The following is a 25,692-nucleotide window of genomic DNA, read 5'->3' as shown; positions in this document are numbered from 1 at the left end:
AGAGGGCAATGCCAGTCTTCAAAAATGCAAGGGGTTTATTTAAAAGTTAAAATAGTGAGGCTGGTCCTCAGTAATGTTATAGGCCAGGCATCCCCAAACTCGGCCCTCCAGATGTTTTGGGACTACAATTCCCATCATCCCTGACCACCGGTCCTGTTAGCTAGGGATGATGGGAATTGTAGTCCCAAAACATCTGGAGGGCCGAGTTTGGGGATGCCTGTTCTAGGCTCTTAAATACAAATAGAGTGTTCTGCTTTTAATTGCTTAAGCTTTGTAATTTTTGATATGAAAAATGATTTTGTTCTCTGTTCATCTACTTTAGTAACACTTTAGTAGCATCTTGATAGCTTGAGAAATAAATGTGCTCTCAGATAGCTTGTGAACAATTATACTTTTAATAATCCAATTGTATGTGTTTCTGTCTTCTACAGCAGTTTGGGAAGAAAGTTAGCTATTTAAAATGGCACAGTATATGTTAAAAGAGGAGGGGGCGGGGAAACTTCTCTGGGAACAATACTGAGAAGTCGGTAGGAAATATAGAAAACTTTCCAAGTCTGAAAGGCTGCCTATATCTAAAATTGCATCCCATTTTGAAAATAAGCCACTCCGTGTAGTAAAAATTCCACTGCTTCATAGAAGAGATGATTTCCGTTTCCTGCCTCCAAAACTGATGTTGTTCTTACTGTATGATGCAGATCTAAATAAAGAGCTATACAGAGCCACGTAAGATCAGAATCAGCCATATGGTATTGCCCTTGCTGTGAGCTGTGTGGGAGATGCTTTGAAGACAATGTGTGCTTCAATCTCTGAGCATTGAGGAGGGAATACCTATATCAATCCAATTACTCAGCAGTGACTCTTCTGGGTGATTTATGAATGATGTGGCTGGACTCAAAGAGATTCCAATATGGGCCTTAGAAGAAAGGATGCTGACAAAATACAGTGATCCTAACAGGCGAGAGCAGGAGTCAAAAGCAGGATTATGAGAAAGAAGAAACAGTTCCCTCTTCTAAACTGACACATTTTTATCTTTACATATTCTTGGGGGGGGAAATCACTCTAATAGAATAAAGGTGAACAGGCAGCTTTAAAAAGAATATGTGCGAACAGGAATTTGTCTGTGAGCCCAATGATGTAGGCATCACTGCCAATGGGCATGATGCATGATGCAGTGCCCATCAACCCCAACCAGGTTCAGGGATGTTGGGAGTTGTAGTCCCACATCCAGAAGAGACCCATTGGCGGGAGGTTTCTTTCTGTTTCATTGGATTTTTATTGCATTTTTGCATTTCTTTTGTACCAGCAGCATGCAAGTTGCTTTACAGCGTATGCTGATTTTCTATGCAAGAAGGCTACTTAATAGAATTACCATCAAAAGTTACTTAGAAAATAAAGTTTCTTTTAAAATCCATGAAAACCGAGGCCACCATCATGCAAACCTTTGAACTTAAATATGTTCGTAGGAAGTTTGATCCTTTGTTGACATTGTTCCCTTCTCTTTCTTTTGAACTTCGTGTTGCTGGACACACAGCCACTTTTTTTTTTAAGTGGGCAAGTATTCATGAGATCTTGGTTTTAACTTCCCATAACTGGTTGTTCTTTCATACATTACTAGGTTGGTATGAAATTTGTAACAGTAAATTAAGTTGACTTTCAGATGTCTAATGTTACAATCTTGTTCGCTTTAGAGCTATTGCGCTGACTTATCAGGAACATCTTGGGGTGACGTACTTAACTCTATCAGAAGATCCTAGTCCTCGCATAATTATCCACAACAGGTGTCCTGTCTCATTGCTTGTGAAAGAGAACATCAAAGGTATGTGATTTATCCTGCTTCGACATAAAATTTAAGCCTTTGAATTAATTGCCTTGCTTGCCTCTTAAATTCTTAATTTAAGAAGTGTGCTCAGAATTAACATATTTAATTCAAGAAGCAGTTTGTGTACGAAGAGGATATGAAAGGGGGGGGTCTGAAAAATAAGCAAAAAGCAATAATTGTATTTCCTGATAATTTCTTGGGCAGAGTTTGTTACAGTCTAGATTGTGTGTGTGCATTGAAATCAGATGAAACTGTGCCATAAACACAAACATCTTTCCTTAAAGAGCTTTCTGGATCTTTTATTAAATTCCAGACACGCCAAAGTTTGATATTTACTGCAAGCACATTCCAGCTGAAAGCTCAGTACACCATGAACTTTATCATCAAGTTTCCGGCTATCCAGATTGCAAAACCAAAGACCTGGTGCCCAGCATCCTTTTGAAAGTTGTATCATCAGAGGAATTAACAAATGAATGGAGTGATTTTGTGGATATGAATAACCAAGGCACACAGGTTAGTTCTTTGTTTTAATTCTGCATTTCCAGTGTGGTAAAATGATAATGTGAGCATAGAGTTAAATAAATTTAACATCCTCATCTTAAAACACAGGAGTTGGTTGGAAGTAAATGTGTTTTAGAATTAGGGTCCAAACACAACCATAACTGGTAAATGGGGGAAATTTCATGTTCAACCCCCATTAAAATGATTAGAAATTGAACTTAAGATGTTTGTGGGGGACTCCCACTCATTTCCATGGTGGTTTGTGCAAGGAGGGAAATGTAATACTTAATGGAATTTTTGTTTCCCTTGCACCAGAAATTTGTTGCCATTGTTGTGACCATTGCTTTGGCACCGAATATACACAGGATCTCACAGGATCGTGGGACATTTGCTTTTTCAGTCCAGGCATTAATTTAAGTCAGTGGTTTCAACCAGTGTGCTGGGGTGCCTTGAATGATGATCGGGGTGCCATGGGCAAAACTGGCCTCTGTCCCTCTTTCCTTCCCTCCCACCTCTGATGCCCTCTTGCATCTCTGCCTCCCAAAGGCTTGCACAGCTGTTTATTGCAGCAGCCCTGGCTACAAGCTCCCCTGGCGAAGGGTGCCTCTGGCAGGCAACTCTCTTTGGGGTGGGGGCGCAGCTCAGAGACCAGGGTTGGCAGCTGTGTCTGCACAGAGGACTCCCAAGGAGAGGGGAGGGGAGAGGAGACTGAGGGAACAGTCCACAAGGGAGGGTGTTCAAAAAAGGGTGAGAGGCTGCCAGCTCTGCAGGCAAGGGGTGACATAATTGGGCTCCTGGGCTCCACAGAAATAATATAGTTGGTTAAGGGAGCTATGGACTCAAGAAGGTTGAAAACCTCTGGTTTAAGCTAAGTGTTCTTTCTTTGTCTAGTAAGAAAGCTATGTGTGTATTTACTGAAATTCACATCTGCCATCCACGATCAGAGGCAGCTCTGGCTCAGATTCCAAAGTTATTTGATTGAAGTGTTCAGAAACAGGCAAGAGTTGCAAGGGGTGGGGGAGCACTTTCCACAATGCGAGATTAAAAGGATACTTGGTGAAAAGAATGTCTCTAAATGTAAAGAAACGAAATAGAAATACTTCCTCCGCTGTGTTTATTTGACCTGTAGAATTAATTGCCATCAGGAAATCTTCAAAGAAATAATTTAGCAAGATGTTATTTCATATATCAGAGCAGTGCTGTGGCCGCTAATGACATTTGTAAGCCAAGATAAGGGTAGTATGGAAACAAAAACTAATTTATCTAGCTTTTAATAACATGGTTGGTTTTGGAATGGGTCCTTCCTCTCTGCTGTGAAGTTAGTGCATTCCAGGGTTATTCACCTGACTCGAAAGCAAATGAACATGGGTCACTGGGAGGGATATTGTTAGATGGCTCCAGCCAATGGCGTTATGATGCAGTTACAGTAAATGAATTCTGGACCAATTAATTATTAAGATATAGCATTTAGATACAGCAATGTTTCTACTATCAGTAAACCTAGGAAATAGAAAGTGGGTCTGACTCCTGTAATTTTTCTTTAAGAAATGCACATTCTTTTGGCGGAATGTGTAGATTCTTCAGTTTCCAAAGCCAACTAGACTGCCCAATTTTTCTTCTGCCTTAATCAGTCGGAGATTCAGATTATTACTTATTAGTGAGATTGTGCGTTCTCCCCATTTCTTCTGCAGCTTTGGCTTTATCAGTGCCTTTGTCAGGTCTCGCCAATAAACTACCTCAGTAGGAGCACCATATTTATACTGGTGTTTGTTACTGTGGGTGGCAACTGGTGTCCCCCCCCCCTATTGCACAGTCTGATTTTTTCTGCCCTGTCCTGTTCCATTCAAGGTGGTTCTCTCTCACCAGATCATCTCTACCCTTCTCTTATTCTCACTTAGCAGAAGCAGACTGGATGGCTTTACAACTGCATTTCAAACTATGCTAAGAGTCCCAGTCTACATTCACATGGTACCAGGAGTGTTGCATGACTACTTGTGCTGCTACTGGAGTGGAAACCATCACTGCTTTTCCATCAAGGCATTCAAGGGAAAGCTTGGCCAGGGCTCCTAATCTGACCCCACTATACATACACAAATGCACACAGCCCATGAGCAAATGTTTGCCTCCCATTTCCCTGTCTAGCACCCCCCCCCCTTGTTCTTTGCCCACATTCTTTGATCCAAGTGAAGAAGGGAAGACTTGACAGGAATAGGAGAGATGTGCTCAGGCCTTACATTTTCCATATCTCCATAACGATTTGGTTTTCTGAGAGTATTATTACATAATCCTCTTGAAGAAGAGAACTTGTTTGGTTGCCAGGCTTTGTAATGCCACATGTTGGGCATGAAGTCCCTCCAGATGTTGTTGGATTCCAACTCCCATCAGCTCCATCCATCTTGGTCAGTGGGCAAGGATAATGGGAGTTGTAGTCTAGCAGCATCTGGAAAGCCGCACTCTGCCATATGAAGATACCTCCACATGTGGGTGCTGTGTCCATGGTGGGCTGGATTGGGACCATAATATTTTGCGCCTGGAAAAATGTATGTTTCCCAGATAAATGCATTCATAACCATTGTGGTTGTTCATCTGTTGGGCGTAGCTTATTTCTGAGAGGGGTTAGTGCCATTCCTCTTCTGGGTTCAGTTACATTCTGCTAGCTGTTCAGTCTTGCCATGGCATGCTGTAAACATTTTTTTCCATAGGTAGTGCATATGAAAGTTGGCATTGATTTTCTGCATTCTTAACAGAGACGTGCATTTTATTGCTATTGCACAATTTAGCTCTTGGCTTTCCTTTAGATATTTTCTATTTCATAAATAGAACCTTCTTGGCTTGTGTGTTCAACCTGCCTTGGTGTAGCTCCATAAAATCCACTCTGCATGCTGCCGTTTGGTTTCTTCTTCCATAAAAAAACAAAAACCCAAGCATTGCACTCTTGACTATGGAAAAAGTAGATCAGGCTACAGCTATAACAACATTCCCAAGTTGTCAGAGCTGTTTAAACCAAGAGAGCTACCCCCAAAACTGTATGTCTTGCAAACCACTGCATGTTACATAATGTTTCTACTGATACAGATTCCGCACTCCCCTTTGATTGGCTCCTTTGATTTCTCAAAAATAGCATTGGGGAAAAATGAAAATCGTTCTATATTTAATGTTGCCTCTATGTAATTTCCTGAGAAATAAGCTTTTCTAAGTGTTAATCCCACAACCCCATACTTGAGGTGTTTGGAATCATGCTGAGTTCTTCCTTTCCAAAGCGGCATCAACAGCAATAAAATTCTCTAGGGCAGATTATTGCTTCATGAGCAAATATGCTACTGCCCAAACTGTGCTGTCTTCTCTGCTTTTATTTTCACCTGAAATAAAGAGATGGTGTTACCTTCACCATAACAAACGATAGAAAGAAATGTCGGTGTTCTGGAAAAAAATGTTAATACAATCCTGGTCTGTTTGCTTTGGTACTGAGACAAAAAGGAGGGCCACACTGAAAATTGCCAGAGAAGGAAAAAGAGAGGTGAACCTTAAGCAAGAGCCTGAAAGAGAAGTTACTTGCTCAAATACACTGCCCCCCCCACCCCCAAAAAATCTACCTTCCTCAGGGACAATTGTTTCTCCTATTTAATTTTTAAAAATGATTTTTAAAAATGATAAGATGTTCTCCTGGAACATTTCTTTAGACTCCTTTTTTAAAGGATTACCTTCCTTCTTGCTTCACCACTCATTTAGACCCACAGCCTAAATCTGAATGTCTGGACATCCAAGTCTTTATTTTGCTAGGCCAGGGGACCTGCTCCACAGTAAAGCCATAGATCAGGGGTAGGGAATCTTTTTCAGCCCAATGGGCCACATTCCTCCATAGGCAACTTTTCAGGAGCCACATGCTACTGATGGGCAGGGGTCAGAAACAAAAGTGGGTGGCAGAACGATGGATGTGGCTCTCCTGTAGTAGGCCACATGGCTAGCTGCACCTCAGTGAGGAGAACCTTTCACAAACTTTGAACTGCCACTGAAAGTTCCTTTTCCATGGGCCCCAGTGCTGTGCACTCAGTCATGTATAGGGTTGACCAGTTTGGCTGTGAAGTAGACACTGTGCTAAAATGTCCATAACAAGCATGCCAGAGCTGGAAGAGTTGCCAGACGGGAGTGCCTGTGTAACTTAATCCAATATTGTGCTAACTTCTGAGGTATTCCCGTCTTCGCGCCAGTTTTATGTGAAATGTGAAATAGTTATGAAAAGTTACATATGAAACATCAAAAATGAATCACGTTGAAGAGAACGCTTCCCTTTTCCATGCAGTGGGAGCATTTTTACACTGATGACTTTTAAGCACTTCTCCACACTACCAGGCCATAGTAGTCCTGAGATTATGAATGTCTTGGTGGCATGTTGAAGTGAATGATACTTCAAATAGCAGCCTGCAAATGGATATCAGTGGTCAAAGTACACAATATTTTAGGCCATAGTTTCAAATAAAGGTTAGTCAAATTATGTAGAACCCTGTCATTAGCCTCCTGTTTCTCCCCTCTCTCCCCTACTGCTAATAGGAAATTCTGCTGTTTTGAGGAGTTTGGTAATGTATGTTTATATGCTGCCTTGCTTGTGCAGTAATATACATACTACAAGCCTTTTTTGAGTTTCTGCCTCACAGAAATGATTGCAGGACTGTGTGGCATACAACATGTGGCAGTGTGCACAAGCAAGCAAAACTAATGGCAAGAGTGAGGTAAAGAAAAAACGTCTTGTGCCATGTCCAGTTCTGGTGGCTTTTAAAGAAACCAGATGTTTGAATTGTTGGATCTTTGTGTCTGAGGCTGTAGGAAATCTGCTTTTATTATTTCACTTGAAACAGAAAGTTAAAACTAAAAGCTGCAATTTCCAAACAAGTTGTGTCACTATATTTGTACAGATGTCTATAGAACTACGTTGGAGTAAGTGTTTTTAGTCCAAAGAGTATTAACATTAATTGGCTCAAGGTGTAGCTATATTTCATAAATTTCTAAGTAAGCGTTTTCTCCGCTTCTAGATTGTGTTCTTAACTGGCTTTGGCTACGTTTATGTGGATATTGCTCATCAGTGTGGAACAATAATTGTCACTTTAGCGCCTGAAGGAAGACCAGGACAACAGATCAGTTTGAACAGGTATGCTAAAACTGCTTTAAAAGGTCATAAAAGAGAATTTTCCCGTGTTCAGGCCTTTAGGTGTGAAGTGACTTATTAAATCTAGCACAACTGTTTGTTTTGTCTAGTGTTGCTGCGTATGTGTTGCGTATGTTTAGACCACATGTTAACTTTTTGTATATCACAGTAAAACATGACAATCTTAACATCTGAGGTCATGTCACCCTAGGATAAACACGAAATGCCTGGTACAATAAACAAGGCTAAGAGAGGACACACAAGTTTAAAGTTTATTTGGCCAGATTGGCAGTCCTTACTTGCATAGAACTCCCATTGAGATCTGTGGGAGTTCTCACTCATGATGCAGGGCAGAAGAATGGTCCTAGGCAAACTAGGTAGTCGATCATCTTTATTACAGCTCCTTATGCCCCAAAGTTACAAAACCTTTGTTGCAAGCCACACTCAGCTTGAATTATAACACCACCTTTTTATAACAGTTGAAGTTCTTGGCTTCCAGAGGTGCATCACAGAAAGAGCAGGGTGCGTTTTTGTGGATTTTGCTTATATGCCCTATAATGGAAGTATTAATACCCATGAAATCAGTGATTCCCTGTGCTTAGTAGCCCACTTATTAGTTAAGTTTTGCCAAGAGTAGTTAACGCTATAAAGCAAGCAACCCATCATCAGTTTAAAATAGTTACAGTGATTTAATAAGGGAATATATTGCTTCCATAATGTGAAGTTAATGATCCATATTAGAAACGCTCTGTTTTGTCTGCTGCAAAAGAGCCAAAAAAAGTAACATGTGACAACGTGTGAGGATATTTTACGTTGTCTGCTTTAGCTTCATGCTACATTGCAAGTACGACCAAGAACTACTGTGCATAAAATGTTATAGTGAAGGTCAAATATATCTTTATGTTAAATGGGTGGGGAGGATGTAACTTGGCATAGACAAGCAATAATACCTCTTTGTATGCTTTGGCCGTAGGTATTTTGATCTCTAAATCTGGTTCCTATTTATAACATTTGCACATTGACGTACCCGATTATCATTTTTTCCCTTGGCTAATTTCATTTGAAATTGGAGGAAACTAGTTGCTGTTGTTTCTCCCCACCCCCCACAGAACTCAAGAGCAGAGCCTCCTTCTTAAAATGTTCATCAGCCAGCTGAGCCTCACTGTATATGATGACATCACGAGCCCAAAAACATCATCTGAACTTTTGCGGTTCACAGTCGACCACATTTACCTTCATATGGTTCCAGTTGCCAGCTACCTTAGGCCTCTCTCTCATGAATTTCACGGAGAGGCCACCAGTGGCCTTCAGCAGTTTTATACTCTCCATATCTATTGTGGAGACCTGCAGCTGGACAATCAGCTTTACAGCAAATCCAATTTCCATTTTCCTGTCTTGCTGTGCCAGGGAGAGAAAAACGAAACCACACAGTGGACCAAAGTGCACAACCTCATGGTATCCAACAAAGATCTGGAAGAATATAATGAAAATTCCTTCATCAAACTCTGCCTCACTCTGTCGGAAGAGCAGAATTTGCTGTTTCATGTGAATGACCTCAGCTTTGAAATGAAACCAGCCAGGTTATATGTAGAAGACACATTTGTTTATTACATCAAAACTTTATTTGAGACCTACCTGCCAGACAGCAAAGGCATTTGCCATTCTGCAGAAGCCTCGGCTATTAGCCGGATACTTCCTGAACCAGTAAGGCAGCATGCAAATGCTTTAGCCAATCCAGTGAAATTAAGGAAGTTAGCAATCCAGCCAGTGAGCCTCTTGGTCAGCGTCCATGCTTCCCTGAAGCTCTATATTGCTTCAGATCACACTCCTCTCTCCTTCTCTGTGTTTGAACGAGGACCCATTTTTACAACTGCCAGGCAGCTCATTCATGCGTTGGCCATGCATTATGCTGCAGGAGCATTATTCAGAGCAGGTATGTTTGTTCCATATTTGTACCTTTTTGACATAGCCCAATGTTTGCAGCATGTGACTAAGTGCGTGAAAACAGACAATTCAGGGTACACTTGATTACACACCAATGATGATCAACAAGCTTAAATCCACATAACTATGATCAGGCTGCCTGTTGGTTTTTGTTGGGGAAGTCAAAGATGACCAAGGCTTGGACATCACATTGAGTAAAATGATAGATCTAAAAATGCTATGAATGTGAAATAGTAGAGATCAACATTCTCTTGCAGGCTACTTGCAAAGCCTGTGAGAAATACAGGAATAGTATTCTGATTTTCTTTCTTTTGTCCTAGCCAGCCTGCACAACTCAGAATTCATAGCAACTAATTCCTAACATGAACTCAACAAAAGGAATTTCTTTCATGAAATTATTCAATCTGTCTCGATACATTTGAGGCAAATTATGCCATTGAACACTGTTTTCTTGTTCAATCTCCTTTTGGCTGCCGTTTATGATTAGCAATCTGTCTTTCTTCACAGAATCCTCATGCTAGACTGGCACACAGATGTTTATTGTCCTTTGATCTGAAGAGTGTGTTTGTTTTACTGATTCTTTCCCATACAAGATCAATAGTGAGCAAACAGTCTATTAGATTAATGGATACCTTGTCTCACTTCCATACATGTGCATTCATAAAGTGACTCCATCTCTGTTGTACCTTTGCTATATAGGAACATGTACATTTCAGTGGAAAAGGAGACTAGCCTTTGATCACCCACAGCCAAGGCACAATTGCTTTTGCTGAAACATGATCATTATCTTTCTCCATGCCAATTGCTGTTGGGCCCTGTACCATTCAACAGCGTAACAGTCTGTGAACCAGTTTTATTGTGTGTTATGTGCAATTAAGAAAGTCCTACTTATTCAACAGTCACGTGCACATTATAACACCATAGCCGGATAGGCTACTTGTAGGAACTTGGAGTGCTCTTTGATCATACCTGATTCTCTTATAGTGCAAGCCCATGCAGGAGCACATTCATCTACATCAGGGTTTCCTAAACGTAGGTCTCCAGCTGTTTTTGGACTACAGTTCCCATCATCCTTGACCACTAGTCCTGTTAGCTAGGGATGATGGGAGTTGTAGTCTAAAAACAGCTAGAGACCCAAGTTTAGGAAACCCTGGCCTATATGGACTGGCACACAAGTGACATGCATAAAGAAGATTCTGGCTTGAGTTCCTGGCATCTCCCAGAGCTCTAAGAAAGCCTGAGACCATGGAAAGCTACTACCAGTCAGAGTTGAAAATACTGGGCTACAATAGCATATCGGACAAATCGACTGATTTGGTATAAAGCAGTGCTATATGTTCATTTGCCATTCATTCATTTATTTAAGTTGTATGGTCAATAATGATGGCTTTCCTCATGACAGTCCCATCACTTGGTTGTGCAAATTGGATACAGGGCCAATTCAAACAGTCTAACAGATCAGACTTCTTAGGATAACAGTGAAGTGGTATGTAATCTGAAAGGTGAGCCTCAGAATCCCTTACGGCAGGGATGATTCACTTGTGACCCGCCATTTGTTGGACTGTGATTCCCATCATCCCTGGTCATTGGCCATACTGGCTGGGGCTAATGCGAGCTGGAGTCTCATAACAACCAGGGGGCCACAGGTAAACTACACCTGCCTTACAATGTTACAGGGGATGTTACGGCGCAAAGCTTGCTATAAATGTGATTTGTGTATTGCACTCAAGTATCTTCTGCAACGTTTGCATCCTGGTGTGCATATGCAGCTATTTGGGATGGTGCCTGATGAGACACTGCCATTTGGCTGAGTCCCAAGAGCGAAAAAAACTCTTCAAGTGGTTTTTGTAGTTTCACATATTTGCAGCAGGATCAGATAAACCCCAAAGGCATAAGTCTTGCTATATATGCACATGTTGGCGGAAGCAGCAGCCAGTCAGCAAGTCCCTGTGGAATGTACCCACACATATTTTTTAATGTAAATCCTAGTATGTAATAGACAGGTTTGTGATGGTGATGATGATGATGATAATTTGAATTGATATACCGCCCTATACCTTGAGCCCTTACTAGCGTTTGGTTGCATTCATTTGAATCTTTCCTCCACTTGTGTTCAAGCCGTCTCCAAGCTTGTTTCCTTGCCCTAAGCTCTGGAGAATACAAACTTGAGCTATGCTACTCAAACCACTGAAACCAAACTCCATAAGCATTGACCGTTTTTCTAAAGAGGACTATCTCTTGGACTCCTCCATTCTAGGGCTCTGAAGAAACTGCACAGCACAAAGGAACTGATATGCCCTCAAACAGGAGCCAGCTTAGGCCTTAGGGTGCCAGGACGAAGGAGAGGAGCAGGTTTTTGGGGGAGGGGGGTGTTTGGTAGCCTGTTTGCAAATTAGCTATTCAGACTCACTGTGGAGTCAGTGAAAAGGCATAGATAGCTCTTAGTATATGAGACTCTGAAAAAGGAGAAGTCAAAAGGAGACTTTTAAGTTTCAGTATATGCAGAATCAAAGTTTCTGCTCTTGAGGGGTCTGGTTCATGTAAGTGCATGCTTAACAATATATTTATTAGTTTTTAGGGTGCCACAAGACTCTCTTGTTGTTCTTGCAAAATTTAATTCAGAGAACAATTCCTTGTGATGAACATCATCAATAGAAGTAAATTTTGCCCACCTGCTTACGAATCAGGCAGCATACCAAGTTACTACTGGATTTTCCACATAAACTTGTTTGACTCATTAATTAAAATATATAAATCCCTCTCACATTATGATTTGTTACAGAAGAATGTTACTAAGGCATACCATTGACCAAAAAGTACAGATATGGGAAGGGGAATTGTCTGTCTGTTCTGCCGGTACCTACTATAATTGGCAGCTCAGTTGATCATTAGCTGCATGATTAAATGTCTTTGTTTTACTTGTACAGCCAATGCACAACCAAACCTGCAAGCAGAGACCACTCCTGTAGTCTTCTGAGGTCACAGGCTCCCTCCAGGTAGCCTCATGGGGCTATTCTGTTGGGTGCTGCAAACATCCAACAGTTGTGTGACCTTACAATCCCTTTTGACAGTTCTTTTCTGGCTTCCAAGGCAGCATAGCAGCACAGCTTGTAGCAAACAAAGGACAATGCGCTTGGACATCAGGCTACCTGCCAGCAACTGTAATTTTATGGAAGAAACTAAATCCTAGGAATCCTCCATACTCATCCCCTTGTGGGGAACTCATAAGGGATCCTCCTTCTGAGTAACATAATCAGCATGCAAATGTCATTGCTGTTTACACAACTGCACTGAGCAAAAAGCCATTTATCTGGCTATAACTAGACTCTGCAAGAAAGTGATCAGCACAGAGCTGTTGGGGTGGATTAGAATAATTCCTTGCGCACTTGTCAAAAATCTGCATCCCCTTTCCCAACACCCCATCAAGCAGTTTGACCTTCACACTCCCCCAAGGCTGTACACTGCATCACTGTAAACTAGCTGTCACGATTCTTTCACTGTGAGGACGTGAAATAACAAAGTTGCTTTACAAGATGTAAAGCCTTCTAAGCAAAATAAGCCTCTGCTCCTATTACTTCGAGCTAGTTGAATGCAGCATCCATCTCTCTACACGCAGTTTTAGCAGAAATACGGGAGGCTCATGGAAGGAAGTCATTTTAAAGCTATTTGTGTTTTTGCCAAAGGGATTTCTTTGATTTAGAAAGCATGAAAGATTGCCATTGCTGAATCCGTAGTGGATGAGCTATTTCCCGTGTTTTTCTCAAAGGAAGTTCGTGATGTGATAAATTTCTGTGTAAAAGTGGGATGGAGGGAGGGAGAGTGGAGGGGCTTCCCCTCCCTTCCTTTTTGGTTAAACTGCTTTTTCTGTAGTTTTAGTGAGCATCAACTCCTCTCCTCCCCCCCCCCTTTCTCTCTCTCCTTTTTCCTTATGTAGGATGGGTTGTTGGATCTCTGGAGATTCTTGGCAGCCCAGCCAGCTTGGTAAGAAGCATAGGGAATGGAATCGCCGATTTCTTCAGGCTCCCATACGAAGGGCTGACCCGTGGTCCTGGAGCCTTTGTTAGCGGAGTATCCAGAGGAACAACATCATTTGTAAAACACATTTCCAAAGGTAGATACCCTGCTGCATTTTTTCTAAGGGCTTTCAAAGACAGCGCTGAAGCTCTCAGATTTGCCGTCCTCATCTTAGTTCTAGCTTGTTGGGTTTCAGCAAAATGCTGGGAGGGTAAGAAACCTCACCAACCCTCTGTGTTTTTAAAGCAAGCCGTTCCCTTTAACATTATCCTAGAAACACTCGCGGTTTAAGCTTTCCCGCATGGCCACTTTGTCATGCAGCAACTGAACGGAGATGTTAAAGAAGTTCAGTACTTTTGCTGCACCTTGGAAATCCTACACCACATTGCCTCATCATATGTAGCCTTTTAAAGAAGGAAAGTAGGCACCATCGTGAAGTATTTCTGAACATGTTTTTGGAGAAAGCGTACATCTGGATTTTCCTGGGCTTGGACACAGACATAGTGCCATCTTGTGGCTTCAAAACCCAGCTGCAAAATGCAGAGGATTCAAAACAAGAACTGTTGCTCTTCCAGCATTGCAGAGGTCCCTATGTAGACTCATTTTTCTGTATCTGTGTGGCATTAGATTAGCTGAGCAATTATTGCTAGAAGGCTTGACGGGTTACAATCATGCCAGGCCTCATAAGAAGGAAGACTGAAGGGCTGTGGTAAAACCTGCACTGTACACCAATAAAATGCATTATTGATCCTTAACATAACAGAACTACTGTATAGATTTTGTGCCTTGATTGAATGGACAAAATGCCATGGTTTGTTGATTTGACTTCCTAATCTGTTTGCACTTAGGTACACTGACATCAATTACAAACCTAGCAACGAGCCTTGCTCGGAATATGGATCGGCTGTCCCTGGATGAGGAGCATTACAACCGGCAAGAAGAATGGAGAAGGCAACTCCCTGAGAATCTGGGAGAAGGACTGAGACAAGGCCTCTCTCGGTTAGGCATCAGCCTTCTAGGTAATGGTTGTATGATTTCATGATCACTATACCCAGTCTTTGGGAGGATGGGCTTCAAAAATAGTTACAAAAAAGATTTTCTTATTTTTAGGATGTTCATTTGGGGATGGTGTCCCCCCACCTCCCCCACCACCACCAAATTCTTGTGGGTTGAAAGACAAGAGTGAGACAGGCTTTCACAGTATATTTGGTCTCATGGGGCAATAGGTTCATAGCTGTTGGAGGCAAGGGTGGGAAGAGAGCAGACTGTACTGAGCAAAGCACACGTCCTCAGCTGCAGTTAGCTTTGCTGCTTTTTTCCCCTTAGCAGAAACTGACTGGTATGTTCTTAGGTTTTGTTGTACACATTCATGCAGACCAAAGACTGTTGAAATGAAGGCTTATGTCAGATCTAGCCAACTGCCAAGTGAAGGGCATGGGGTCTAGGGAAGAAATCCAGGCAATGCTGACAAGGCAAAGGCAGAAGGTCCATCTGTTATGGGGTAGCAGCAAGCTGAGTTCTCAAACTGTGGGGTAGCTGCTGGTGGTGGTTGTGATGTCCCAATGAAAGTTATAATTCTGAAGAAGATGGAGCCTTCCTCTTCCTAATCAGGGGGTAGGTAGATAGATTGTCTTCAGCAGAAAGCTCTCACTGGCCTATATCCTCAAACAGAAAGGAAGCTCAAGGATATGAGCTGCTTTGTTTATTTGTGCACAGCTTTACTTACAGGAGGAGACCGGGGTTCCTTGTTCCGGTCCTCTTGTTATGCCAGTGTTGAGTTAGTGTTTCACATAAATCAGCAGCCTGTAATCAGTTGCGTATGAAAATTGTCTTTACCTGTGGAACAGGTAGTTAGAGGCTGAGCATCGCAGGGTAGAGTAAATTCAGAAGAAGGAGGCAATTTCATGAGAAACAGTGGTTCAGATCAAGTCTGACCTGGAACCTTCTGTGGAAGTGAGGTTTTGCAACATGGCCTGCCTTTGCTTATCAGTGTTGCAAATTCAGATCGGTATGTTCTAGCTCCCCGCCTGTGGTTAGCCTGTCTATACAGCATGGGGATAAATCCCTGGCCATATATATCCTGATGAGGAACTGCTGCAGTCTCGAGTTCCCGACTGAACAGGTTATCCTGCTCTTTAATCCAGCATTACATATTAGATTCAGTGTTCTGTTCCATTGCAGCTAGACAGGTTACAAAACATTTTCTGATGACCTTAGATGAGAAGGGAGTTTAATGCACATTTAAAAAACAAGCAAAAGCCAGCTGCATTTAAAATAGTGGCTGCAAGGGAATACATTTTTATTGTTAATAGTACTTGTGGATATTTAGAAGTACAGTTATCCTTTAATTTAGATGTGGCAAAAGATGCAGGGCGGAATGAATGTCATCACGTAAACAATATAGATACAAAGACATGCTCATTCCAGTGTTTCCTTTTAATGAGCTACGGGAAAACCTTTCAGACTGGTTATTTCCTTTGCATCATAGATAACTTAGATGCTTGTTTTTGTTTGAAAAACACTTGAGTATAGTTCAAATGTCAAGTAATGTTGACAAAAAATATTTCTGCGGCAGAAACGGTCACATCGCATCAACGTTGTATAATATTAAAACTCCAGCCAAAAGACTTAGCTAGGGGAGAAGATCACCATGGGTGTTTTAAACTATTACTTGCAAGTTTAAAAATTAACCACTTCATAGTAATTTGTGAAATGAAAGTAGGATTTAAAACTGAACTGTTTAGAAGCATGTGCGTTGCAGAGCGTGCATGCATCCATTTATTAAACTAGCAAAAGAACACAATTTATATTGCTCAGTAAAATGGTTTTGTGCATTCTTGGGAGTTTGTATCACCCTAAAAGATCGAAATGCTTAGAAATCAGAGGCTTAGAAATTTAGAGGCTAACTTCAAAAAAATATTCACTTTTAAAATTTTCAGTTGCTATACAATTCAACCTAACAGCACAATTTTACATAAGAAACCATCAGGCTGTCATAAACAACAGCAGCACCATCTCAAGCTGTCTTTGCTTCTATCCAGTAACCTGTACTACAATTTAGCTCCTTTCTGACATTGTTGTGCCGTGTATTTCACTCTCCACGCCAACAATATTTATTTACTTCTAGGCTACCTTTTAGGGAAAACCCTCAAAGCAGCTTGCATAAAAACAATTGAAGAAATCAATAGGCTGTCCCAATCTGGTAACTACTGGTGTTATTATAACCAAGTCCCATGTTCCCTGGCCATTGGCTCTGCTGGGAATTGTAGTCCAGAATATCCAGAGGGCACCAGGTTGAAGAAGATTAGACTGCAGTATCATGTTTCAAGGCAAATGGGCAGCATCTGGGCACAAAGTAAGTTTAAGTAGCTATTATAGAGAGAGAGATTCAACACAGAGCTGCCAGCTTCAGTGGTAGATTCATATTTCTTTTAATGTATTGCCAAGGAATTGGCGAAATGTTGGAAATTAGGTTAGGGCTGCTGGAAATTATTTCATAGCATGACATAACAGGAGCTTTGAAAAATGCAGGATGATGCAACAAGACTTTTTAAAAATTCCCTCCTAACAGCGGGTGAGTGCCATTTCCTTCAGGTGCAAAATATCATAGTGTATTAATAAAAATGTCCATGCAGCAGAAAGCAGGTTTCCTGAGAGTGGGGAATGCAGATATAAAAGAAGTATATCTACAGGAGTTAGGATCTAAAATACTGAAGAGCAGAATCTTCAACAAAGATCTCCACTAAAATGAACCGGAGCAATTGAAGATCTGTTACATTGTCCTTCTAAGTTGCTTGTCGTATACTCAGCTCACAACAGTGAAGAAAGGTTGATCTAAAGGGTGTCAGTTTTTAAGAAGCATTGTTTTCTGTTTTAGCTACGATAGGAAGCAGAAACTGGAGTTAATAGACATCCAAAGTGTCCACCACTTAGTGGGGCTACTGGAGTCTACACCACCATATACCGGTAACTCTGCAGAAATGTTCCTCAGCAGTTCTTCTAATTTTTTGGAAGTTAGTAAAGTCCACAATCTGGTAGAAGTCATGGCATCAGCAAATTGCTCTTAGCTTAAGCATATATGAGATCTACTTAATTTATCTTTCTCTAAAGATTTCCACTCTTGACTTGTGGAAGTGACAGTTGTTGTTGTTGCTGCTGCTGCTATTGTTATTATTAACCCTACACCAGCAGGTCTCAGGGTGGGTTACTAAAATTTAAGATTCAATATTAAGAACAATTAAAACACAGGTAGGTAGCCATGTTGGTCTGACACAGTTGAAATAATAAAAAATAAAAAAATTGTCCAGTAGCACCTTATAGACCAACAAGTTTGCTCTGGTATAGGCTTTCGTGTGCATGCACACTTCTTCAGTGCTTCTTAAAAACTGCACATGAACGCTTATACCAGAACAAACTGAGTTGGTCTATAAGGTGCTACTGGACATTTTTATTATTATTTTTTTCAATTAAAACACAGTCACAGGGTGAGCCCTGAAGACACATCTCAGGTGTCAAAGGCCAGGATAACCTGGTACATCTTCAGCATTTGCCAAAAGCTTTATGGTGAAGGTGCCAGGCTTTGACAAGAGAGTTGCACAGTTTAGGAGCTGCCACAAAGAATGCCCTCTCCTGGGCCACAACCACCCAAAACTTCTTAGGGCAGTGGAACTAACAAAAAAGCCCCTCTGCTGATCTTAATACCCAAGAGGGTCTTTAGGGTAGCAGGTGGTCTCCCAGATATATGGGACCTAAATTGTTTAGGACTTTAAACACTAGTGTCAGCTCCTTAAATTTTGGCCCAGTAAGGGACCAGCAGCCAATGCTGCTGTTTTCAAACAGGGGTTATACGAGTTCTAAAGGCAACCTCAGCCAGTAATTTTGGCCCGTTGAGTTGAATTGGAACAGTAGAACCCCTGTTTTTCAAGCAGGTTAGACATTGTGCTGGAAATCTGAAGTTATTGCTGTTATATTTAAGCATACCAGACTGCTTCTTTTTCTTTGTTGCTGCCTTTACTCAAGATATGGACGACAAACTTTAGTTTATAAATTGGCTTAGACTGCAGTTGCCTGCACTGTTTTAGTTACACAGAACGAGGAACTTAACCCGTCTCTCTGATTCTGTTTACAAATTCTTTATTGCTGAAATAATGCCCACTGTTCTTAGTCACAGAAGAAATTAACCACCCAAATAAATATATGCACGTGCATTGTAATGTGAACAAGCAAGTGCCCAGATTGTATCTTACAAGTGAGAGATTAGCAGGCACAGTTGTTCACGGGGCATCAAATTTCATAGTTTGCTGTGCAATCCAGCATGCTTGTATAGTTCTGTAAACAATTGGCCCATCAGCACACCAGGCCATTAGTGTCATTCTTGCAATCTCTGCTTTGTCTCTCGATAGGCTGGTAGGTTGTGATATGTCATGGCTCTTCTAGCTTCCACTGGCTTATCTGATGTCATAAACAGGTTTTCCTAAGGGGTCTCAAAATGTCCCAGTGCAGCTATAATTTGAATGCAAAGCACCCACAATGAGAAATATTCAGAAGCATTGCAGAACAGAACCATATTGACTAGTAGCCATCAAGAGCCCTCTCCTCCCATGAATTTGTCTAATCCTCTTTTAAAGCTATCCAAGCTGGTAGCCATCAAGAACAACAACATTTTTATGAGACTGGATTAACTGAAAAGCAAGATTCTTTCCTCAAAAAAATAGAAAGCAATGAGGGGCAAACTACATGTTGCATGATGGCTGCATGTCGTGAAACACTGATGGCCTCTTCTATTATCCCTTACACATTAGGGAACTTCACCCACCTTCACCATTCTGTGTTTTTGGGAGCAGCCAAAATCGATGAACAGTAACATTTGATTTCAAGTGCACATAGTGAACTGCAATTGACCAAGGTGCCCATTTTTGTTGTCCACATGGAACTAAATAGATGTCCCTTCCAGGGCAGCTGTTTGATCTCTCTGTTTGTACAAAGAGGTCTAAAGACTTTACCCAGTGATTTCCTCTGTGCTGAACAACCATGGCCTATTGCTCAGGCAGCTAAGCTTCAAATTGTTGTCACGTAACACCTTGTCACTTTGTTCAATCATTGTCCTTTTAGTGAGTTCCAAATAGCTTATCCATCAAAGTTACAACATCTAGAGACATCTCTGTGGTAAGTGGCTTGAGTAAACTCGAGATCAAAGAGAGATCCCACCTTACATACCTGTTTACATTTAAGAAGATTTAAACTGCAGTCCTCTGTTGATACTAAAAGCCGGAGGGGTCATTAAGGCACTTGTAAAAGTTTGACCCATGTACATTAAAGTAAAATATGGTTGTGTTCACAAAGATAGTAACAAAAAGTCCCAAAGCCTAATTCTACTAAGCTTGGTAATATATCAGAGGTTGCATTAGTTTATGAGCATTTCTGGCAATAGAAGGGGATATTAAAATGATATATGGAATGCAGGTCTTTTTTTCTTATGAAGTCCATCTTAGGCTTACGTGAAAATCTCATTTCCATAGCAGCTAAAGAACTCTGAATGTTAGCAGACATTTATTCCAATCTAACATACATACATATATATATATAAACAGTATCCTAAATCCTTTCCAGTCAACAAATGCACTTGGAAAGAAAACACCTAGAATAAATGCATTATGAAGCCACCAAGCGGCCTGGTTTGCACAAACCTCAGCTTAGTGAGAACATACTAGCTTCCAGGAGTTTCTTCTTAGTTCTAGCTCATGGTTAGTTGGAAAAAACTTAACCAGGAGCCCAGGTCTGGACAACATGCTCAGCCAAACCTTGGCTCAGCTCCGCTCAGCGTAGCAGGGGGAAAGGGCTGGGAAGGAGCAAATTGTGTTAAGCTCCTCTCTGGAAGCCCACACATTTATGCTTCGCCAGGGTTTGGCTGCGCATGAAGTATGAACCAGGCCAATGTAAATGTTTATATGAAAAAGAGAAACAAGAAGGGACAAGCGGAGAACTGAATTCAGTGTATTCCTCAGGTTAATTGGTATTCCTTATTGCTATATTAGGCAGGTAATACTCAGATTCTCAGTCCAATAGTCTCTGTTAATATTTATTCTTGTTCTGGGAGTTTATCCTTCTGTCATACTCTCGTTACAGGTGCAATTGCTGGTATTGTAGACCAGCCAATGCAGAACTTCCAAAAAACGTCAGAGGCCCAGGGTTCAGCTGGACTCAAGGCCAAAGGTGTTATCTCTGGTGTGGGGAAGGGAATCATGGGAGTTCTCGCTAAACCCATTGGGGGAGCAGCTGAGCTAGTGTCACAGACTGGCTATGGTAGGTTTCAATGAATTTGTGAAACTCTTTGTGTTCTTTATTAATTGCCAGTTTTTTTCTTCCATAATAGGTTTTTATTGGTATAATATACACACACAATTACAACAAAGCCCCAAGTCCCCATGCCCCCAGTCATCATCCTTATACCCCCAGTGATATCTGGTTGGATAGCCGCATAATTGCCTTTTTGATCAGTTGAGGATAAATATCTGTATAAAGTTTAATGTCCAGGGTGCTATTTGGAAACAGATCCTATGAACCATTCTAGCCAAGGAAGTTGACAACACCCTAAGTCACAAGGTCATTGTCAGTTTTCAAATTTTGTTTTAATTGTAGCATGTTGTATTCCTGCAGATTTAAAATAGTGTTTTCATTAGAATCCTAGAGTTGGAGAAGGCACAGAGTCATCTAGTCCTATCCCCTACAATGCGGGACAGATGGCCATCCAGACTCTGCTTAAAAACCTCCAAGGAAGGAGAGTCCACTACCTCTCTTGGGAGTCTGTTCCACTGTCAAACAGCTCCTACTTTCAGAAAGTTCTTCCTGATGTTTAGTCAGAATCTGCTTTCTTATCACTTGAAGCTAAGGGTATGGGTCCTACATTCCAGAGCAGGAGAAAACAAGCTTGCTCCATCCTCATGCCCTTGGGATATTCGAAGATGGCTATCATATCTCCTCTCGGTCTCTTTACCAGACTAAACATACCCAAATCCCTCAACTATTCCTCATGGGATTGTTTCCAGGCCCTCCTTTGCACATTTCATCTTGTCAGTATCTTTCTTAAATTGTGGTGCCCAGAACTGGACACAGTATTCCAGTTGTGGTCTCACCAAGGCAGAATAGTATGGTATTATATGCTGTGAGCTAACAGGGGAGGATGTGGGACGCGGGTGGCGCTGTGGGTTAAACCACAGAGCCTAGGGCTTGCCGATCAGAAGGTCGGCAGTTGGAATCCCCGTGACGGGGTGAGCTCCTGTTGCTCGGTCCCTGCTCCTGCCAACCTAGCAGTTCAAAATCATGTCAAAGTGCAAGTAGATAAATAGGTACCACTCCGACGGGAAGGTAAACACCATTTCTGTGCACTGCTCTAGTTCGCCAGAAGTGGCTTAGTCATGCTGGCCACATGACCCAGAAGCTGTATGCCGGCTCCCTCGGCCAATAAAGCGAGATGAGCACCGCAACCCCAGAGTCGGTCACGACTAGACCTAATAATGGTCAGGGGTCCCTTTACCTTTACCTTTTAACAGGGGAGGACAACCCCTACACACACACACATACACATACACACACACACACACACACACACACACACACACACATTTCTGGATAGCTCAGTTGGTTAGATCATGGTGCTGACAATGCCGAGGTTGCAGGTTCGACCTTGTATGGAATAGCTGCATATTCCTACATTGCAGGGAGTTGGATTAGATGGTCCTCAGGGTCCTTTCAGCTCTAAAATTCTATGATTCAAGGTACGTCTGGCTACATTGCTCAGACTCTGCCTGGCAATTCTTATGCTGGCAGTTAGATCTGCCCTCCTGCATTGTGCAAAGCTTCCATTTACCAAACTGAGTGAGGATGCTTCCTGCTGTTTTTGATCAAGAGGACCTGTACTGGGGAGAGTGGAGAATAACTGCCGAAGATAATGTGAGTCCTGCTATAGCATGGTAACCACTTACTCCAGCACAACCCCACAGGTACAGTTGTTCCATTAATTGTTAAATCAAAAAATCTAAGGACTTGCAAATACTTTACTTTTTACTCGTATAATGTGAAAGTCCCTTTTTCTTTAATGGGCTCAAGGTTTCCCTTCATAAAAGATGAGTCACTGACCACTTACACTGGCAAAGCCCCACTGAAGCTTTTAGATTTCCATTAACTAAATCTGTGGACATCATTTTTTGCCCAAAAGGTTGTCGAAAGTCTGACCGCGAAGTCTCTCTGTTAGGCTCGCCAATGCTCTTTCAAACATTTTGGGGTAACAATCATGTCTGTGAAAGACCTAAAATGAAAGGCTCATGGGCTGTTTATTTGCAAAAAAAAAAAAAAAAAATGTGTTTGTGTCCAGCAGTTATGCCTGTGGAATGGGACTTTCTGGCCCCAAGCACCTCCCTCCTGTGACACCTCCCCCCAAAGCATCTCCTGGAGGATGGGAGACCATCAGGAAAGGCTGGACTGTGACAAAGGGGGGGATTTGGATGCAACTATTGCCTCTGTGTATTTGTACTTGTCTTTAGACTACTGGGCAATTAGAAGTCTGGTGTACAGATTATTTTCCCATCATGACCATATAAGTTTTGGATAGCTTGTTTTTATTGAAAACTAAGCTTTTGTGGGATGGGGGGTGGTGGCATAGAAAATAAAAATACAGGTAAGTTTAATTCTTTTGAAACCCACAAGGAAGCAGTACAAAGCTGGGAGATGCTGTGCGTAATAGGCTTCCCATGTATTATTTTTAAAATGTTAGCAAATGGTAAACAACCCAAAATAACATAGAGATGCAAACAGTGGCTTGGATCCAGAGAGTTACTTTGAGGTCCACAAGGTTACAAGCACCCAGTAGGATTCACCCTTCCCTGCTTTTGCAGTGGCCACACACACACACACACACACACACACACACTGGCTGCTGTCCAGAAAGCACAAATTCAAAGTTACCTTGGGTGCACAGAGAGAGTCCCCGCCCCCTTTTTTGGATGCTAGCCAGTGTCTAAAATATTTTACTTTCTATATCCATTGAACAATAGTGCTAGGAGAGGATACACAAGTGGCTTCAGATCCTAATAGATGGTACTGCATGGCAGAGTACCCTCATCCCATCTAGACTGCAAATGGGATTATGCCCAATAAAGAGGATGGGAGACCACACAGAAGTCAACACATGTTCTTTCTTTCTCCACTGCAAACGACATTTTCATTCGCATAACACTGTAAAACCTCAATCAGCTAATTGTTACAACTGGAATGCATCTTTTAAGCATTTCCATAAGCAGTTAAATATTAAACTATACCACCCCCCTTGCCCAACATAACCAGTGCATTACTTAATCTGGGCATTAGTTAATAGTTTTATGAAATGGACTCTTGAGTTGCTTATACCCCAGTGCAAAAACGTCTGCTTTGCCATGGAGTTACTTGACTGATCCAAGTCATTCCTGCCTCCCCAAGTGCTTACATCTTAGTGCTCAGTTCTTTGCTGCATCAGGCTTAGCCTAGCTTCGATCAGCCTTGTAAAACTTTTATTATATCTGTGAAGTTTTTACACCCCGCTAATTCTCCGTCTAATGACCATGCCTTCATTTATAAAAATTTACAAGCCATCAGAAACCGCACATGCCAGGTCACCCCTTAGCTCTGGCAGTTCTGCTCAGAACAAACAGGAAAAGAAGCTGCTCCGCAGAGCTTGGCACAATGAAGCACTCCTCATATTTTGGATGCCCCAGGAGAACCCATAAACGTTTGGGATCCATGTTTAACAGCTGGATTAAGTAACCTCTATTGAAACGCAGTATCTATGGCAAGCTTGCCTTCTAATGTTTACTAATCATGACATAAACATGGAAGAATCTGAATATGAAGCAAGAAAGTTAACAGTGGCCTTGACTTTTTATGCATACATTGTTAAATGACGTTTTCAGTCCCATTCTGGACTGATGGCTCTCAAGAGCATTATGTTTCCCCTAATTGCTCATATGTGACTGACATTCTGTCTTTTGTTTATTTCTAGCTAATGCTAAAATCCACCGGGGTTAAGTGCACGATTATTGTATTCTAATGTTGAATGAATTATCTCCGCTAGAGTGTCCAAAGATGTGACATCACTTTGGATCTGCACTGTTTTATGGACTACTCTAAGAAGATGACATCACTACAACATGTTCCTGTTTTCCGAAAAAACAACTAGTAAAAATCTTAACTTCTCTTACCACAGGTATTTTGCATGGAGCTGGACTTTCTCAGCATCCCAAACAGCGTTATCCTCCAAGCGATCAACATGCTGAGCAGGCACCAAACAGCCACGTCAAATATGTCTGGTAAAATTATTGAGACACTTGCTCATTTTTCTGTCCACATTGTTGATTAATAGATTTTGGCCCATGGTCATGTTAACAGGCTATTGGCCTAGGAAGAGGTTGAGTTACAACAGTTTATTTAGGAACGCTAAGCAGAGTTACTGCACAGAGGCCCATTTTGCAAATGATAAGCGGTTGATCTCCCTTGAGCTTTCTAACTCCGATGCTACTCTGTGTTTGTTTATCTAAGCTTTTACTTAGTTGCCTTTGCAGTGGACCCAAGTTCTGCACATTTCCAGAAATAGCTGCTGGTTTCTGCTCTGTGTTTAGTTCCAGCTTCTTGGGGTGGATTCTCCACGGGGAAAAGAAATGAGTTGGAAAAAGAGAATGCAATTATGAGCATCGATTAGGTCAGCTTTGCTGCAGATGATTAAGGAGTTTTGATAATGTTACAAAATAAGCATGACATCCTTTTGATTTAAAACTGAAATGGGATTTGCAAAAACTGTGGTGCTTAGTATCCTTCCAGCTTGCTGCGATTCTTTTTATATATATTTTTAATGGCAGCTTCACTGAGAAACGATGCAATTGACCGTATCCTTTGAGCACAAGTTCCTAATCTTGAATTATTCTTTTAACAGGAAAATGCTTCAGTCTCTAGGGAGGCCAGAGGCCCACATGGCCTTGGATGTGGTAATTGTGAGTGGATCAGGCCAAGAACACGAAGGATGTTTGCTGCTTACCTCAGAGGTGCTGTTTGTGGTTAGCGTCAGTGAAGACACACAGCAACAGGCATTTCCAGTGACAGAAATCGAATGTCTACAAGACAGCGAACAAAGCAATCTGCTGAAGGTGCAACTCAAGCAGCAAAGAGTCCCTTCTGATTTGGAGGTAAAGCTTCCTAAACACCGATTTGTAGCCTTTATTTAAATTTGCAGCATGAGTGCTGTACATTTCAA

General features: G+C 41.6%; 1 protein-coding gene and 1 long non-coding RNA gene across 6 annotated transcripts in view; one reads left to right on the top strand and one right to left on the bottom strand.

Moving 5' to 3' along the window:
- The window catches only part of VPS13B (vacuolar protein sorting 13 homolog B), a 353,019-nt gene that overhangs the window by 324,820 nt on the left and 2,507 nt on the right, over nucleotides 1-25,692 (top strand). For all 5 annotated transcript variants that reach the window (XM_081919663.1, XM_081919665.1, XM_081919662.1 and 2 more), the window contains exons 53-61: nucleotides 1,689-1,816; nucleotides 2,133-2,332; nucleotides 7,348-7,463; nucleotides 8,570-9,393; nucleotides 13,339-13,515; nucleotides 14,267-14,437; nucleotides 20,544-20,720; nucleotides 24,652-24,754; nucleotides 25,375-25,624. In XM_081919663.1, coding sequence (XP_081775789.1) covers nucleotides 1,689-1,816; nucleotides 2,133-2,332; nucleotides 7,348-7,463; nucleotides 8,570-9,393; nucleotides 13,339-13,515; nucleotides 14,267-14,437; nucleotides 20,544-20,720; nucleotides 24,652-24,754; nucleotides 25,375-25,624 — 2,146 coding nt within the window. The remainder of the gene's footprint in view (nucleotides 1-1,688; nucleotides 1,817-2,132; nucleotides 2,333-7,347; nucleotides 7,464-8,569; nucleotides 9,394-13,338; nucleotides 13,516-14,266; nucleotides 14,438-20,543; nucleotides 20,721-24,651; nucleotides 24,755-25,374; nucleotides 25,625-25,692) is intronic.
- On the bottom strand, nucleotides 20,772-24,645 carry LOC309374727. Its single transcript, XR_014170686.1, has 2 exons — nucleotides 22,023-24,645; nucleotides 20,772-21,980 (listed from the first exon to the last, which is right to left on the bottom strand). It is a non-coding gene; the product is annotated as an uncharacterized lncRNA (long non-coding RNA).

The sequence above is a fragment of the Podarcis melisellensis genome, assembly GCF_964234715.1.
Source record: "Podarcis melisellensis genome assembly, chromosome: 7".
In the NCBI taxonomy this organism is placed as follows: domain Eukaryota; kingdom Metazoa; phylum Chordata; class Lepidosauria; order Squamata; family Lacertidae; genus Podarcis; species Podarcis melisellensis.
The sequence above is the reverse complement of the archived record's forward strand: the minus strand, read 5'-3'. Positions and strand labels throughout refer to the sequence as shown.